The sequence below is a fragment of the Ahaetulla prasina genome, chromosome 15 (genome assembly GCF_028640845.1).
Source record: "Ahaetulla prasina isolate Xishuangbanna chromosome 15, ASM2864084v1, whole genome shotgun sequence".
Classification (NCBI taxonomy): domain Eukaryota; kingdom Metazoa; phylum Chordata; class Lepidosauria; order Squamata; family Colubridae; genus Ahaetulla; species Ahaetulla prasina.
The window spans coordinates 17798354-17811907 of NC_080553.1; the positions used below are offsets into that span (position 1 = coordinate 17798354).

Here is a 13554-nt window from a genome sequence, read left to right on the forward strand (position 1 = left end):
GAGAAACACGTGGCTTGCTGTGAGCACAGCTTATTCCATTCCCTCACCCATAATCATTCATCAAGGGCTGCTCAGATATTCTGAATAATTCAATACAAAGGCAATTTTAGAAATAGGTTTCTCCAGACACGGCTGCATTCTTTGTACAGATAGGACAACACAGGGCTGGGATTGCCAAGAGGATGACAACACACAGGAAAGACACAACAGCCCAGCTTAGCTGGCCAGAGAAGGTATCAACTTCTGTCATCGCACGAGTGGCTTCCCACTAGTTCTTAATCTTTTTCTTCTCCGTGTGTGATGATGTGCACCAAATTCTTATAGTCAAGATTGCCGGTCACATCTGGAGGGAAGGCTGCAAACATTTGGTCTACCTGGAAGAGCAAAGAAGCCAGAACGTTTCCTCTTGAGTTCTAATACCTCAGCGGCTCTTGCTAAAATTGCAAACCTTCATTTTGAAGACAGTCCAAAGGGCCCTAGTCTCAAATTTGCATTCCCAAGAAAGGCCGCCCGAGTGATTCAGAAATTTCTCTTACCTCTTCCTTTGAAAACCGTTCTCCTTGCGTCATGAGCATCTCTTTAATGCTGAAAAATAAAAACCGGATTAGATGCAAAGGAATTGATGGCTCTCAATTCCACCCATCGCTCGACGCGAAGAATAGAAGTGACAGCTTTCTCATTCTTGAAATCCAGGCTGGAGCGCATGGGAATGGACCAAAAAGTTCTTAATTGCTTTTAGGATAAGTGGGTGGGAGGCTGATTGTATATTTGCATCATGGCAGATTGTCCAAAGAGAGGCGATGCTAAACAAATGATTATTAAGAAGGGGCCGAAGAGAAGCAGAAAGGGTTCTGGGGATCTTCTGACCATTTTTTAAGCGGAAAAGCTCCGAAGATACTTACTAGCTTGCCTTTAAGCCTTTGCTTTCTGGATCAAAGACTTTAAATGCATTTAGAATGGTTTCCTCTGGATCTGCTCCTGGAAAATTAAAAGGAAATAAAAGGGGAATGGGAGAGGAAATCTAAGAAAGCCGAACAATTTATAAAAGTGGCCCTTCTTGCCCTTCAGGCCCTTCAGGGTTGGTGGGAAGGCTGAGGCTACACAGAAAGTAAATGGGCAGGTGAACTAGAATAAAACCCTCCTTGAGTCACACAAGGAAGCTCTCCGGGGAGTGGGAGGGGGGCGGAAATTGGGAATCCAGCACATCCCCTTAAATGTACATTTGCTTGTTTTTCATCCGGGATTGTTATATATGGGATTGTTTTTATCATTCATATATATATATATATATATATATATATATATATATATATATATATATATATATATATATATATATATATATATATATATATATATATATATATATATATATATATATATATATATATATATATATATAAGAATGATAAAAACAATCCCATATATAACAATCCCGGATGAAAAACAAGCAAATATATATATATTTTACACGGGAGAAAACCCGAACAACCAAAGACCTACATAAAACACCCGTGAAAACCTCAGAAAACAAATATATATGATAATATATATATTGTGTCATAGCCTCCAATCTTACCTTTAAGCTTTTCTCCAAACATTGTCAAGAACACGGTGAAGTTAATTGGTCCAGGAGCTTCTTTGATCATGGCTTCAAGCTCTTCATTTTTCACATTCAGACGCCCTAAAGGAAGCCAAGCCAAACCAAACGCAACCCGGTCAGCAGGGAGCGGAAGGAATCTCTCTTAAGGAATCCCTTAAAAAAATATCGAAAGACCTATTGTGATTGTGCTAAGGGCAGCTATTTTGAGGCAATGCAAAGTGCGGGTGACCTTGGGGGAGGAGGGGAAGGTCAGAGAAGAGAAGGAGGAGCCCCCAGTGGCGTAGTGGTTGGAGGAACAAACTTAGGAATGACCTGCCCTAATGAATCAAGCCATTAAAAGTGTTGGAATGTAGTTGTGGACTTTCAGACTTGCAAAATGCTGTTAATGTAGCCTTACACTAAAGTAGAATTAGCTCATCCGATGGTGTTTTCTGCCTGCTTTTTCTGACAAACAAGCAGCATCGCTCCCATCCCTGCCTAATGCGGAAGAAGGGAGAATTTTCTTACATTTACTACCAAAATTGCAAACGTTGAGAAACTCGTAGATAACCAATCGTCCATACTAGCTGCATTTGGCTTGGAAAGATAGAAATCACCTTGACCTAGAACGCTGTCAAAACCTGGAACTATCCATTCTATTTCAAGCCAGAGTTTCTCCATCTCTTATTTCTCACGGTCTACATCTTAGTTTAATTTTGACTTGATATTAACATTTTGGGCAGGGGGAAACGGAACGATAACGGAAACATTTTTTCCCCTCAATGGAATCCTGTGTAAATTACTAATGGGAGGCTTTCGTAACGTAAAGGCATTTCTTGGCTTACCTAGTGCTGCAAATGTATCTCGCAGATCTGCTTTGTCAATGAAACCATCCCGGTTCTGATCCATGATGGTGAAAGCCTGAAAGCGGAGAAACGGCAATGTCTGGTATGCCTGAGTGACGTGTACGAAGTACCTTGTCTCGCTGTCAGATTGTCCAACCGTCGCTTTTGAAGCCGCTCCCAGCTGTCTTCACACAGGAGCGTGTGCCCAGCCTTTCAAAGACCTCTTTAGAAATCTTTCCCCAGCCCTAATCCTGTCATTATGCAGGATACATCATTGAACTCAGGGTCTTTCTGGGATCCGCCAGACGGTTGGGGAATGTGTGAGGTTTAGGAAAAGATAAAAATCAATCCAATCTTATACCATCGACCCAGGAGGCAAAATTAAATTAAATAAATAAATGAACTTTCCATGGCTGGAATTACAACTGCACGAGGAACCTGGCAGACTTTATGCTGCAATATTCAGCTAGGGCATTTCAGCTAGGTTCCAGGACTAAAACCTGGCTTCAGATTAAGCTCCAATAAAGTCTTTTTAAATTGGTTATTACAGCCTTTGATCTACAAGAATGTAGACTCATCCAGGACTTAAGCACACACTTCCACGCTTTTAAAAAAACCCCGATGGGCTGAGAGGCCGGTTCCTTAGGCCTTAGATCGTGCAGCGCGGCTGAAATTCAAATACGGACTCTTAATTATGCCGTTAGCATTTTTATCTACGTTTTCCATGTTATTGGGTCAGGGTATTCTGCTCCTTTGGATTTGTAATACAAACTGTTTGTAAAACATTTTACCGCCTCTGTTGACATACCTCCTTAAACTCCTGGATCTGTGCTTGTTCAAACATGGAGAAGACGTTGGAATTGGCGCCTTCTGCCCTCTTCTTAGCTTTCTTGGGTGCCTTTGGGGAGATTAAACACAACATCCTTCAGCGGCATCTCCCTAACTTCTAAATGTCCCTTCTGCTGGGCCAAAGAATGGCCCCAGACCTCCTTTCCAGAGCCATAAGCTGAAAACAATACCGTTTTTACTTTTATGGGTCAAGAGAGTTATAGGACCACGATCAGTTGTACTTAGCGGCTATTGATTCAGTGCCATCCATCCGTGGAAAATGCCCCATGAAACGTCCACAAAGGGGTTTTCCTTGACTTGAGAAGTTTACAATTTAATCATTTGAGGGTGCAGGTAGAGATGCCCAAAAGAAAGAGACGTACCGATAGATGGATTTTAACGTGTTGAGGTCTAAAAATTTTGTTGCTTAAAGCAGAAGAGTAAGTTGGAGATTAAAACCCCTATGTAAGCTCATTCTTCCTGATACTAGAACTCTTGTTCTTTGGAACATCCTCACTCACCGAAAGGCACCTTCTATTTTTTATATCTGGAATGCTTGGATTCCTGCTTCTTTCCTTCCCACGGCCCCTCCCTCTCTCCCACCCACCCTCCTCTTACTCACCATTTTCTAAGACCAAACTCTGCAGCTCAGAGTGCTGTTCGGAGACGGTTCCTTCGGCGGGTGGCCCCTTTGCTCTACCCGAGGAGACAATAAATAAGGCCCAACCCAGATTATAAATAAACCCAACTCCTCTTTTGGCTGTAATAGGTGAGTTAATCCTCTCCTCCCTCCATTCTCTCTCCTGCCTTCTTAAATATCAGCCTGCATTGTCATGTGGTGACATGCCCGAACAACAGAGGCCCCCCCAAGGTTAGGGACACGCCAGCCGCCTCGATGGCCTTTCCAGTTAAGATGTCGACGCAGCCTCCTCCCAGCGGCCAGATAATAGCCGGACACCTGTGGATGTCAGTTGGTCTTCAATGTATGCATTGGAGAGCCCACAAGGAAATAAACAACGCATTCTCTACCTCTGTATCAGGGGTGAAATGCTCCTGGTTTGGACCGAATCGCTCGATCCGGTAGTGATGGCAGCGGGTGGTTCAGAGAACCAGTAGCAAAAATCCCTGCCCCCCCCCCATGCCCAGCTGAGCCGCGCGATCATCAGAGGGTTCTTTTTTTTTACTTTTAAAAGCATTTTTTCTTCGGCTGAAAAAATGCTTTTAAAAATTAAAAAAAAAGCCTCTGATGATCGCGTGGCTCAGCTGGGATCGTCGGAGGCTTTTAAAACCTCTTCGGCCGAAGAGGTTGCAGAAAAAATGCTTTTAAAAGGCTCCTCTGACGATCCCAGCTGAGCTGCCTGATCGTCAGAAGCTTTTAAAAGTATTTTTTTACAACCTCTTCGGCCGAAGAGGTTGTAGAAAAAATGCTTTTAAAAGTTTAAAAAAAAAAGTTGGCCATGCCCACCCAGTCACATTACCTTCCCACCAAGCCATGCCCAAGAACTGGTAGTAACACACACACACACACACATACACACACACACACACACACACGTATATAAACCGATGTCCATTTTGATCATCCCTTCAAACAATAACGGGAACAAGACATGGAGCCTAGAACCGGAGCACTGCAGATGGGGGTAAGGGGTGAATCTTCACAGTTATACATGATGTAAAATGACAATAAAGGCTATACTGGAAATTAGAATTAGGTCCAGGATGCCCATTCTGGGCTTGTGTGAATCGACACAAACAATGAATTCAGCGTCAGCAGTGGATGGGGAGTTAAGTAATCTTGGAGAAGCCAAGTCAATCCCGGAGAGTACGTGGATGGATGGGAGACCCCGAGGAGACCCTAGGGTTCTAGGCCAGAAAGTAAAAACACCCATCAAGAATGAAATCCTGCAAGGCAGCAAGATTGCAAACCGGAAGGGGATTTTTACCTACCTCGCAGGGACGTTTTGCCAAGCAGAGAAGAGAGCTTAAACTTTTCTCTTATTGCGAAGCTCTAAACTTCTAAAAACTAATCTCAGCCCATGGGGAAAAGGTCACGGTGAGTGTCCCAAGGCCAAAGTGGCCTCTCTAGATTCAGTTATGGCTGACCAGCAGGCGAGGCATCTTCTATCCTTTGCACTTATATTTTTAGCTGGTGCTCTCTGCTCCTGAGCATTTTCCCTCCCCTCCCCTCCCCTCCCCAGGACTGGAATACACTTAGACAAAGGGATGGGCGGGCGGGCAGGCAGGCAAGGTGACACAGTCCAAACAATACTCTCCCTATATTTCACAGTTGCCTGCAGCTGTCTTAACCAAACACGATGGAAATTGATGCAAGGCTCAACAGCTGCTGCTGTTGGAATGAGGTCCTTTCCCCTTTCTCTGACTCACTCTCTCTCTTTCCTCTCTCTTTCCTCTCTCTTCTCTCTCTCTCACCTCTCTCTCTCTTTTCTCTTTCTCTGTCTCCTTCTTTTTCTCTCTTCTGTCTCTGTCTCTGTCTCTCTCTCTCTGTCTCTCTCCCTCTCTCTTTAAATCTCCCTATGAATCAGGCAAAGACAGATTCTCTTATTCAGCCATCCAAAGCCTACAGTCTATATATAGGCCTCTTGAGTCCTTTACATTGTTATCCTCTAAAGTAGCTTTTCCCACGGGAGTCTCGGCCCTGCCAGCTTCAGAATTCCCAGAACTTTTGAAAAATTGGGATTTGCAGGCTGCTTTGCACGAATTCATGTAAATGATAATCATTTACACGAGGTGCGTGTATACCTAGACTTTGAAATCAGTGAACCTACTAGCATGTAAAAATAGTTTTTAAAAACCCTCCCAATTTGCCCCCCCCCCATTTTGCTTGCTTAGTTAATTAGTAAGTAAAAGAGAAGGGAAATTTAAAAAACAACAACACTTCTTAGGATAACGTTTTTAAAGCTTCTGCATTGTAGGGACATCCAGTGCTATGCCTGGCCTGAAGCCTCAGAATATTGAGGGATTTTATTGAAAACTAGTTACAATTGTTTTATAGAAAAAACAGTGTCACTCACACTGTGATCTGACCTACTGAGGATGAAAAGGAAGGTTAAAGGTAGAAAGAAAACTTAATCTAACGTTTTTAAGGCAGTCTTTAATATCTCAACATGGATCCCTATTCTTTTTTGTCCGGATTCTTCTAAAGCCAGGTGCTAATTCACAAGAGCTTTAGAAGCCTAAAATGCTATCTCAGCTCTCTTCAGCTGAAGCTTTATTTAAGCTTAAACTAGAACAGGAAGAACAATTTGGAAAGGATCGAAAATAATAATAATAATTAAAAAGCGGATTCCCACACACCAAGTGACGTGCTTTGCCTTCCTGCCAGCCAGCAGAAACAGAAGGAAAGGAAATGAGAGGAAGACGACATGGGCACTGGGTCACCTCCCCAAGAAAGGAAAAATAGTCGGAGGGAGAACATCCCAGCTATTCAGGAGCAGAGAGGCTCGATGGTAGGGGAAAAGCCAAGGCATTTTAAAAAGGATTTAAATAGAAAGGGAGGCTGAGCATGCAAGACAAAGGAGGGACAAGAATAAATTTCCAGATAGCTTATTCAGGCCAAAGCCATGCAGCTTGTGCATAGACTGTAGCACTGGCTTTTCAGTGGGGTGAACCAGTGAACCAGTGACCTGTCCACAAATCACCCCATCCTTTTTTTGATTTAATTTTATTTTTATTTTTTTATTTGAATTTATATCCCGCCCGTCTCCGAAGACTCAGGGCGGCTTACACTATGTTAAGCAATAGTCTTCATCCATTTGTATATTATATACAAAGTCAACTTAATTGCCCCCAACAATCTGGGTCCTCATTTTACCTACCTTATAAAGGATGGAAGGCTGAGTCAACCTTGGGCCTGGTGGGACTTGAACCTGCAGTAATTGCAAGCAGCTGTGTTAATAACAGACAGACTTAGTCTGTTGAGCCACCAGAGGCCCTGGTGCAAGATATAAAAGATAACAGAAAATAGAGGATGGAACCTCCCTCAGTCTCAGACGATGCTCAGACGTAATGATGCCACACTTGTCTGTCTGCAGGTGACCCCATCCAAGGATCCTGGTGGGAAAAAATTAGCAATGATGAGATTATGCCCTCAGTAACCTTAACTGTCCTGCTTTGGTTCCTGTTCCCACCACCAACCTCTACTACCTTTCTTTTGAAACGTGCAACAGGATAACGCTAGACTGGAGTTCACGATTTATGAGCTAGGGAATTCTGAGGCGGCCACGTGAATTCCATTACAAAGTACTATTATTTTATTATCGTGTCTGTATCCGGCAACTGCCTCTAAATCCCCGAGATGCTTCAGCAAAAGATATTAAAGCAGAAACAATGACAGATTAAACAGCATGGGCAAGTTTACAACGAACCCATTTTATTGTGGGCTGGGCTGCAGAAATCTGCTACCATTCAGGACATCTTGTGAATTAAAGGGAGATAGAAAACGCATCCATGGACAAGAGGCTTCCTAATAGGACAATTTTGCAAGTCTGCTTTGTTTTCTATTTACAGCAGGCAGGGGGTCTCCAAACTTGGCAACTTTAAGACTTGTGGACTTCAACCCCCAGAATTCCTGTCTGAGGAACTCTGGGAGTTGAAGTCCACAAGTTGAAGTCCACAAGTCTTAAAGTTGCCAAGGTTGGAGACTCCTGATTTCCAGTGTGGTGAGTTAAGAAAGGAAAAAGGAATCTGAGTTTTGCCTGCCCTCTTCTGACGAAACCTGATAACAACACTAAAATTCATTATTTTTTTTAAAAAACCAGGTAATTCTTTCTTCCCTCAATGGTGGGTTTCAAATTTTTTTACTATCGGTTCTGTGGGTGTGGCTTGGTGGGCATGGCATGGCTTGGTGGGTGTGGCTTGATGGGCATGGCGGGGCAGGGGGAGGTTACTGCAAAATCCCCATTTCCACCCGATCAGATGGGACTTGGGAGGCAGAGAATAGATGGGGGCGAGGCCAGTCAGAATTTTTACTATCGGTTCTCCAAATTACTCAAAATTTCCACTACCGGTTCTCCAGAACTGGTCAGAACCTGCTGAAACCCACCTCTGCATTGGCCCATACCTGGGAGTGTATTTAACCGCAGTGGCTTTTAAAATAATGTTTTCATATTTTTAAAATGATCTATATATGATTTATCTTATCAAAAAAAGCAGCTATTTTAATTAAGACCCATACACATCTTGATGGTGTCACCCATTTATGAAAATGTTGTGTCTGCTCATGATTCTTCAGGTCAGGGGTCTGCAAACTTGGCTCTTTTAAGACTTGTGGACTTCAACTCCCAGAGTTCCTCAGACAGCTTTGCTTTGCTAGCTGGGGAACTCTGGGAGTTGAAGTCCACAAGTCTTAAAAGAGCCAAGTTTGCAGACCTCTGCTTTAGGTGACTCCTAAGAATCTTCGATGTACCAGAGTTTGATGATTTGTAACCGTTACCTTGGATGGAGTTTTCTTCAGCAATGAGTATTTTCATTAGAGAGAGATATTTCTTAATTTGATGAGTCTTTTCCAACCATGGGGAAATATATAGCTTTATATCAATTTTTAGCCCACGCTATGAATTGATATTTCTACTTTGAAGTTTCCCACATAAACTGAGAAACCAATTCTGGTAAGTCAAATTCTTCCAAGTCTCACAAAATTGTACGAAATCAATCCCACAATAGTGGTTGCAGCCTAGACCCAGGGTCTCCAAACTTGGCAACTTTAAGACCTGTGGACTTCAGCTCCCAGAATTCCTCAGCCAGCCATGCTTGGAGAAATTATGATCGGGATCAGTTTGCTCTGAAAACAAAGAGTGTATTAGCAAGGAGAGCTGTCCTTGGTGCTGCTAGGCTAGGATTCCATCTAGAGCAGCGGCCACCAACTGGTGATCTGCAAGTATATTTTTGTGGTCCGCAGAAAAATTATTTGCATTTTTTTATATTGCACTAAATCAGGGGTCCTCAAACTATGGCCCCTAGGACAGATACAAGCAATGAACGCTTGTGTTGCTGCAAAGAGTCTCCCGCTTCTGGGTCTTTTTGTGTGGGTCAAAGGAGGGCAGAAATTCTGACTTGGGGTCTGCTTCAGCCTCCAGGTGTGGGGCTTTGGGCAAAGGCTGGAGGGAAGAGCTGTTGGTGGCGAAGAGCCGGAGGGCCTTGTTCCAGTGGGACTGCCTCATGGCCTGGAACTGGCTGACCATATCAGCCTCCTGAGCCTCCAGGCGCTGGTCCCTGGTCTTGCACTCCCACAGGTCTTCCCTCTGCTTGGAAAGCCTATGCTCCTAGTCCTCAGTGAGGTGCTTCTGCTGAGCCTCCTTCTTGGTCAGATCCAATTTCAGCTGGCTCAGTTCTTTCTTTCAGTTCTTTCATTCTTTCTCATGGTGGCGGCTTAGCTCTTAGCTCCTGTTGGAGCCCTAAGGAGCCCAGGTGGGTAGGCGAGGAGTAGCGAGTAGAGGCTGGCAAGGCACCCCTCGACGTGAGTGACATCGAGTTGGCCATGCCCACCCAGTCACATGCCCACCTTGCCACACCCACCCACCCGGTCATTAGGCAGATCATATTAGTGGTCCGTGGGATTTAAAATTATGAATTTAGTGGTCCCTAAGGTCCGAAAGGTTGGGGACCTCTGATCTAGAGCAACTTTGGCCATGTAAAGATGCCTGGATTTCAACTCCCACGGCAGGCGGGGGAATTCTGGCAGTTGAAATCCAGGCATCTTCAAATGGCCAAGGTTGAGAAACACTGCCATCGAATTCTTCTCTGGGTTTGGGCTTAGCTTTTGACTTTTCACCGGTAGACTGGAACTTTAAGGGAGCCAGAAACGAGATCTGTCATTTGCCTGCCAATGCTGTCTGTGAAAAAACGATAACAAGCCTCAGGTTTACTTTGTGTGAAATGAAGTGAAATGTTCACTTCTACAGACTGGTGGAAGTTAAAACCTTTGTCGGTGATCTTCTTCTGGGTCTTTAGAAACCGATAATAGAGATGCAGGGCACACCGGAAAGGAAGTGCAGGATAAATAGTAAGAGTTAAAACATCGTTTTCCTTGGAGCCAGGCGATCTGGTGGCATGGCTCCCCGGCCCCTTCTTTGATTATCCGAGTGAGGGGGAAATTAGCCCAGTGCGTGGATCGAGACAACCCCAAAGCCTTCACTTTCAATCAAGCTTTGGGGGCTACTTCTCTTTCTCCCCTCCTCCAGAGTTCTGCAAGATTAATTGGCCCTGGATGCAATTACCTTAATTTCCAGCATTAGGAAAAATCTATAAATGTCAGGAAGTAACATGCAATGGCTTAATGTGAATTGTCATAAAGGGAAAAAAAAAAGCCCAGCTGGGGCCCTTTGTCCTTCGCTTTTGAACCTGCACAGTATTTAAATGTCTAGAAAGGCAGCACAACAGAACCAGATATGTTACCACGAGCAGCCGAAAATAGGGACACTTGTTGAAGGAAAGAAGAATTCATTCACAAAGATGTGCATAATTTTTTTTTAACTTCAACTTCTTGCTTCACTGGACTTTTGCCTCTGCTGAGTTGCAAATCCCCTTCCATTCTAAACTCAGCTGGACTCACCTGTTAGCTTGAAAATAGCCACAAAGTGCAGCAAACTTTCTATACTTGTACATTTAAAGGAACCACAAACAACGACAAAGGTTGAAATGGCCGCTGAACCAGGTTCACTCCTTGCTGATGAGAAATCCAAGGATCCTAACTCCAGTTGGTTGGTTGTGAGTCGATCCAATGATCTAAACAAAAGGAATTCCTCTTGAAAAACAAAATAAGATACTCAGGAATCCAGACTGTCCTTGACTTATGACTACAATTGGGACGAAAACTTCCATCGCTAAGCAATGCCGCTTTAAACGAGTCACATCCAATTCTACAGCCTTTTTTTTTTGTTGTTGCTTTGGGCTTTGCGGCAGGTGGGGTGCGTGTGTTCTGCTTGGCTCTCAGTAACCCTGCGGTTAATTTTCTTTTGTAGGAATTTAGCACCCACCCCCCTCCTAGAAGAATGAAATATTCTAGGAAATATTTTAAAAAGCAGAATATTATACCTTCCTGGATGAGAAATGGAGAAACATATTTTAAAGACAAAGGAGCTCCCTGCAACTTCCTGACTCCCCCCCACCTTTGTCAATGGGCCATTAAAAGCCTCAGCTAAGCTCACTCATTCTCCCCACCTTTGTCAATGGGCAATTAAGGCTTCAACCAAGCTCACTCAATCCCCCCATGATTTGCAACACAATACAACTGAAACTCACCACATGGCAAGGCTCAAGCAAGCTTGAGAGACAGCCAGCAAGGCTAGCTAAGACCCCACCCCTGGGAGTCTGACAACCAATCAGGATACTCTTCCTGTGCCCCAGAAAGGTCAAAGCTCAGAAAAGCATAAAGCCAGGAGCACACAGGATCTCGGCCTTTTCTGTTCAGGAACTCAAGCCATGTGATCCTGCCCACCATTAAACCATCTTTCCAAGCAGCCTCCATGTTTCCAGTGTCTTTGTCCCCACTTGGAACTGAACCCAGATGGATATTTCTTCCAACAATTGGCACCCAGATGGGACTCTGTTAACCTAACCAATGGACCTGGCCCAGGTAAGCCTCCTTGCTAGCAACAGACCCATTGAGTCTGTGGGTAAGTTTTCCTGGACCTTGGCCATTTGGAACTAGGTTTTAAAGGGGTTTTGAGTGTTGAGCTCAAAGACTGCTTGGAAAGAAGGTGAGTACCTCTAAATTTTAATTTTAAGCATGGAAAAGCATGGGAAATATGTGTATGCCTGCATGTGTGTGAATGAGAGAGCCCTTCTCCCAATCACAGCTGGATCTTGCATCCTCTGTGCATTTCCTAACCGCAGAAAGACCAAAAGTCTGGAGAGCATGGGGGTTTTGCCAGAGCACAGGACCTTCTGTTAGGGAAGGAAGAAGTGTGTGATAGTGGGATTCCACCTAAGGAAACAGTCTGATTCCACCTCTTTGAGCAACCTCTAGCCGCACCTCTGCCTACTGCTAGCTCCACCGAGCCGTGACCGGTAGGATAGAGAAAGCAAGGGGGGGAAGCCAAACGTGGAACTTTGTGTTTATTAGGAACGGAAGCCGAGCGAGAGGAAAGTAAGTGTGAATGAAGCAATTAAGAGTAAAAAGAAAAAGGAGAAAAAAGGAAGCAGGAGATCTGCTTGGGGCCCTGGATGCCCGGAGGCTGCCAGTACTGCCTGGTATGCTAAAAGGAAGCAGGAAGCAGTGTTGAAGAGGTGCTCGTACCTACTGGCAGGGCAGTAGGTCCTCTGGGATCACCTTTTTGATCCAAACTGGAAGCTCCTTAACAGGAAGGTGCCCATACTTGACAGAAGGAGTCAAGTCCTTCCCAGAACTTTTTTCTGAAAATTGTAGGAGGATCCACCGGCTAGGCCAAAGTGAAAATAAAACCTCACATCGGAGAGGGAAACATGGGAAGCAGTAGCTCGAGGGTGGAGGGAAATCCCTGGAAAACCTGCTGGGGCCTGGGTGCCCGGAGGCTGCCAGTTTTACCTGGTATGCGGAAAAAGAAATTGAGGAAATTGTGTAATAAAGATGAGAATAGGAAACAAATTTGGCTAAATAAAGGTACTTAAAAGAAAAAGGAAATATATAAATAGGAATGTTTGGGTTTTGTTTGTTTTGTTTGTTTGTTTGTCTGTCTCTTTCTCTGTCTTCTATGGAACCACGTGGTCTGTCTGTTAAGATTTGTGCCTTCCTAATTTAACTGAGATTTATGGCGGAATGATCAGTGTGTGTGTAAATCTCAGAGTTTTGTTTTCCTCTCTGTCCTCCTTGTTTTTATGTGTGTATGTCTGTCTTTGTGGGCCCTTGAGTAATTGTAACTGTAAAATGTATCTGATCTCTAGAGACAAGAATTTTAAATTGTTAGGAAAAACAAAACAAAAGGTTGAAGCAATAAAATAGGAAAGAGAGAGAGAAAAAGAAAGAAAGCCTTTGCCCTATTTTCGTGTGGCCACCGAATAGGGTACAGAACTTTCATTTCTGCTTTTTCTCCTCCTCTTTATCTTAAAGTAACAACTCAAGTTTATAAGGAAACATTTTAAGTTCACTTACAAGATAAGTTTATGAGGAAACGTTTTAAGTTCACTTACAAGAGAAAAAAATTCAGTCTTGCATTTACTGTGTGTTTAAATGATTTTACCTGTTCCTGAAGCATGTGAATCCAGTTTTTCTTTCTCATCAGTTGTTGAAACTGCATTTTGTTGAAACTGCATTATCTTTTAGTAACTGCAATATTGATGTGTTGTTTCTTTTCAAACTCT

The 13554-nt window shown here is 43.7% G+C and overlaps 1 protein-coding gene across 1 annotated transcript; it reads right to left on the bottom strand.

Annotated features, from left to right (window-relative positions):
* Window positions 1-113: 113 nt before the first annotated feature.
* Window positions 114-4024, bottom strand: MYL2 (myosin light chain 2). Its single transcript, XM_058158166.1, has 7 exons — window positions 3878-4024; window positions 3236-3325; window positions 2428-2503; window positions 1580-1684; window positions 903-978; window positions 537-585; window positions 114-374 (listed from the first exon to the last, which is right to left on the bottom strand). Exons 1-7 carry the CDS (start codon window positions 3878-3880, stop codon window positions 276-278), a joined length of 498 nt encoding a protein of 165 aa, XP_058014149.1. The 5' UTR covers window positions 3881-4024; the 3' UTR covers window positions 114-275.
* Window positions 4025-13554: the final 9530 nt, after the last annotated feature.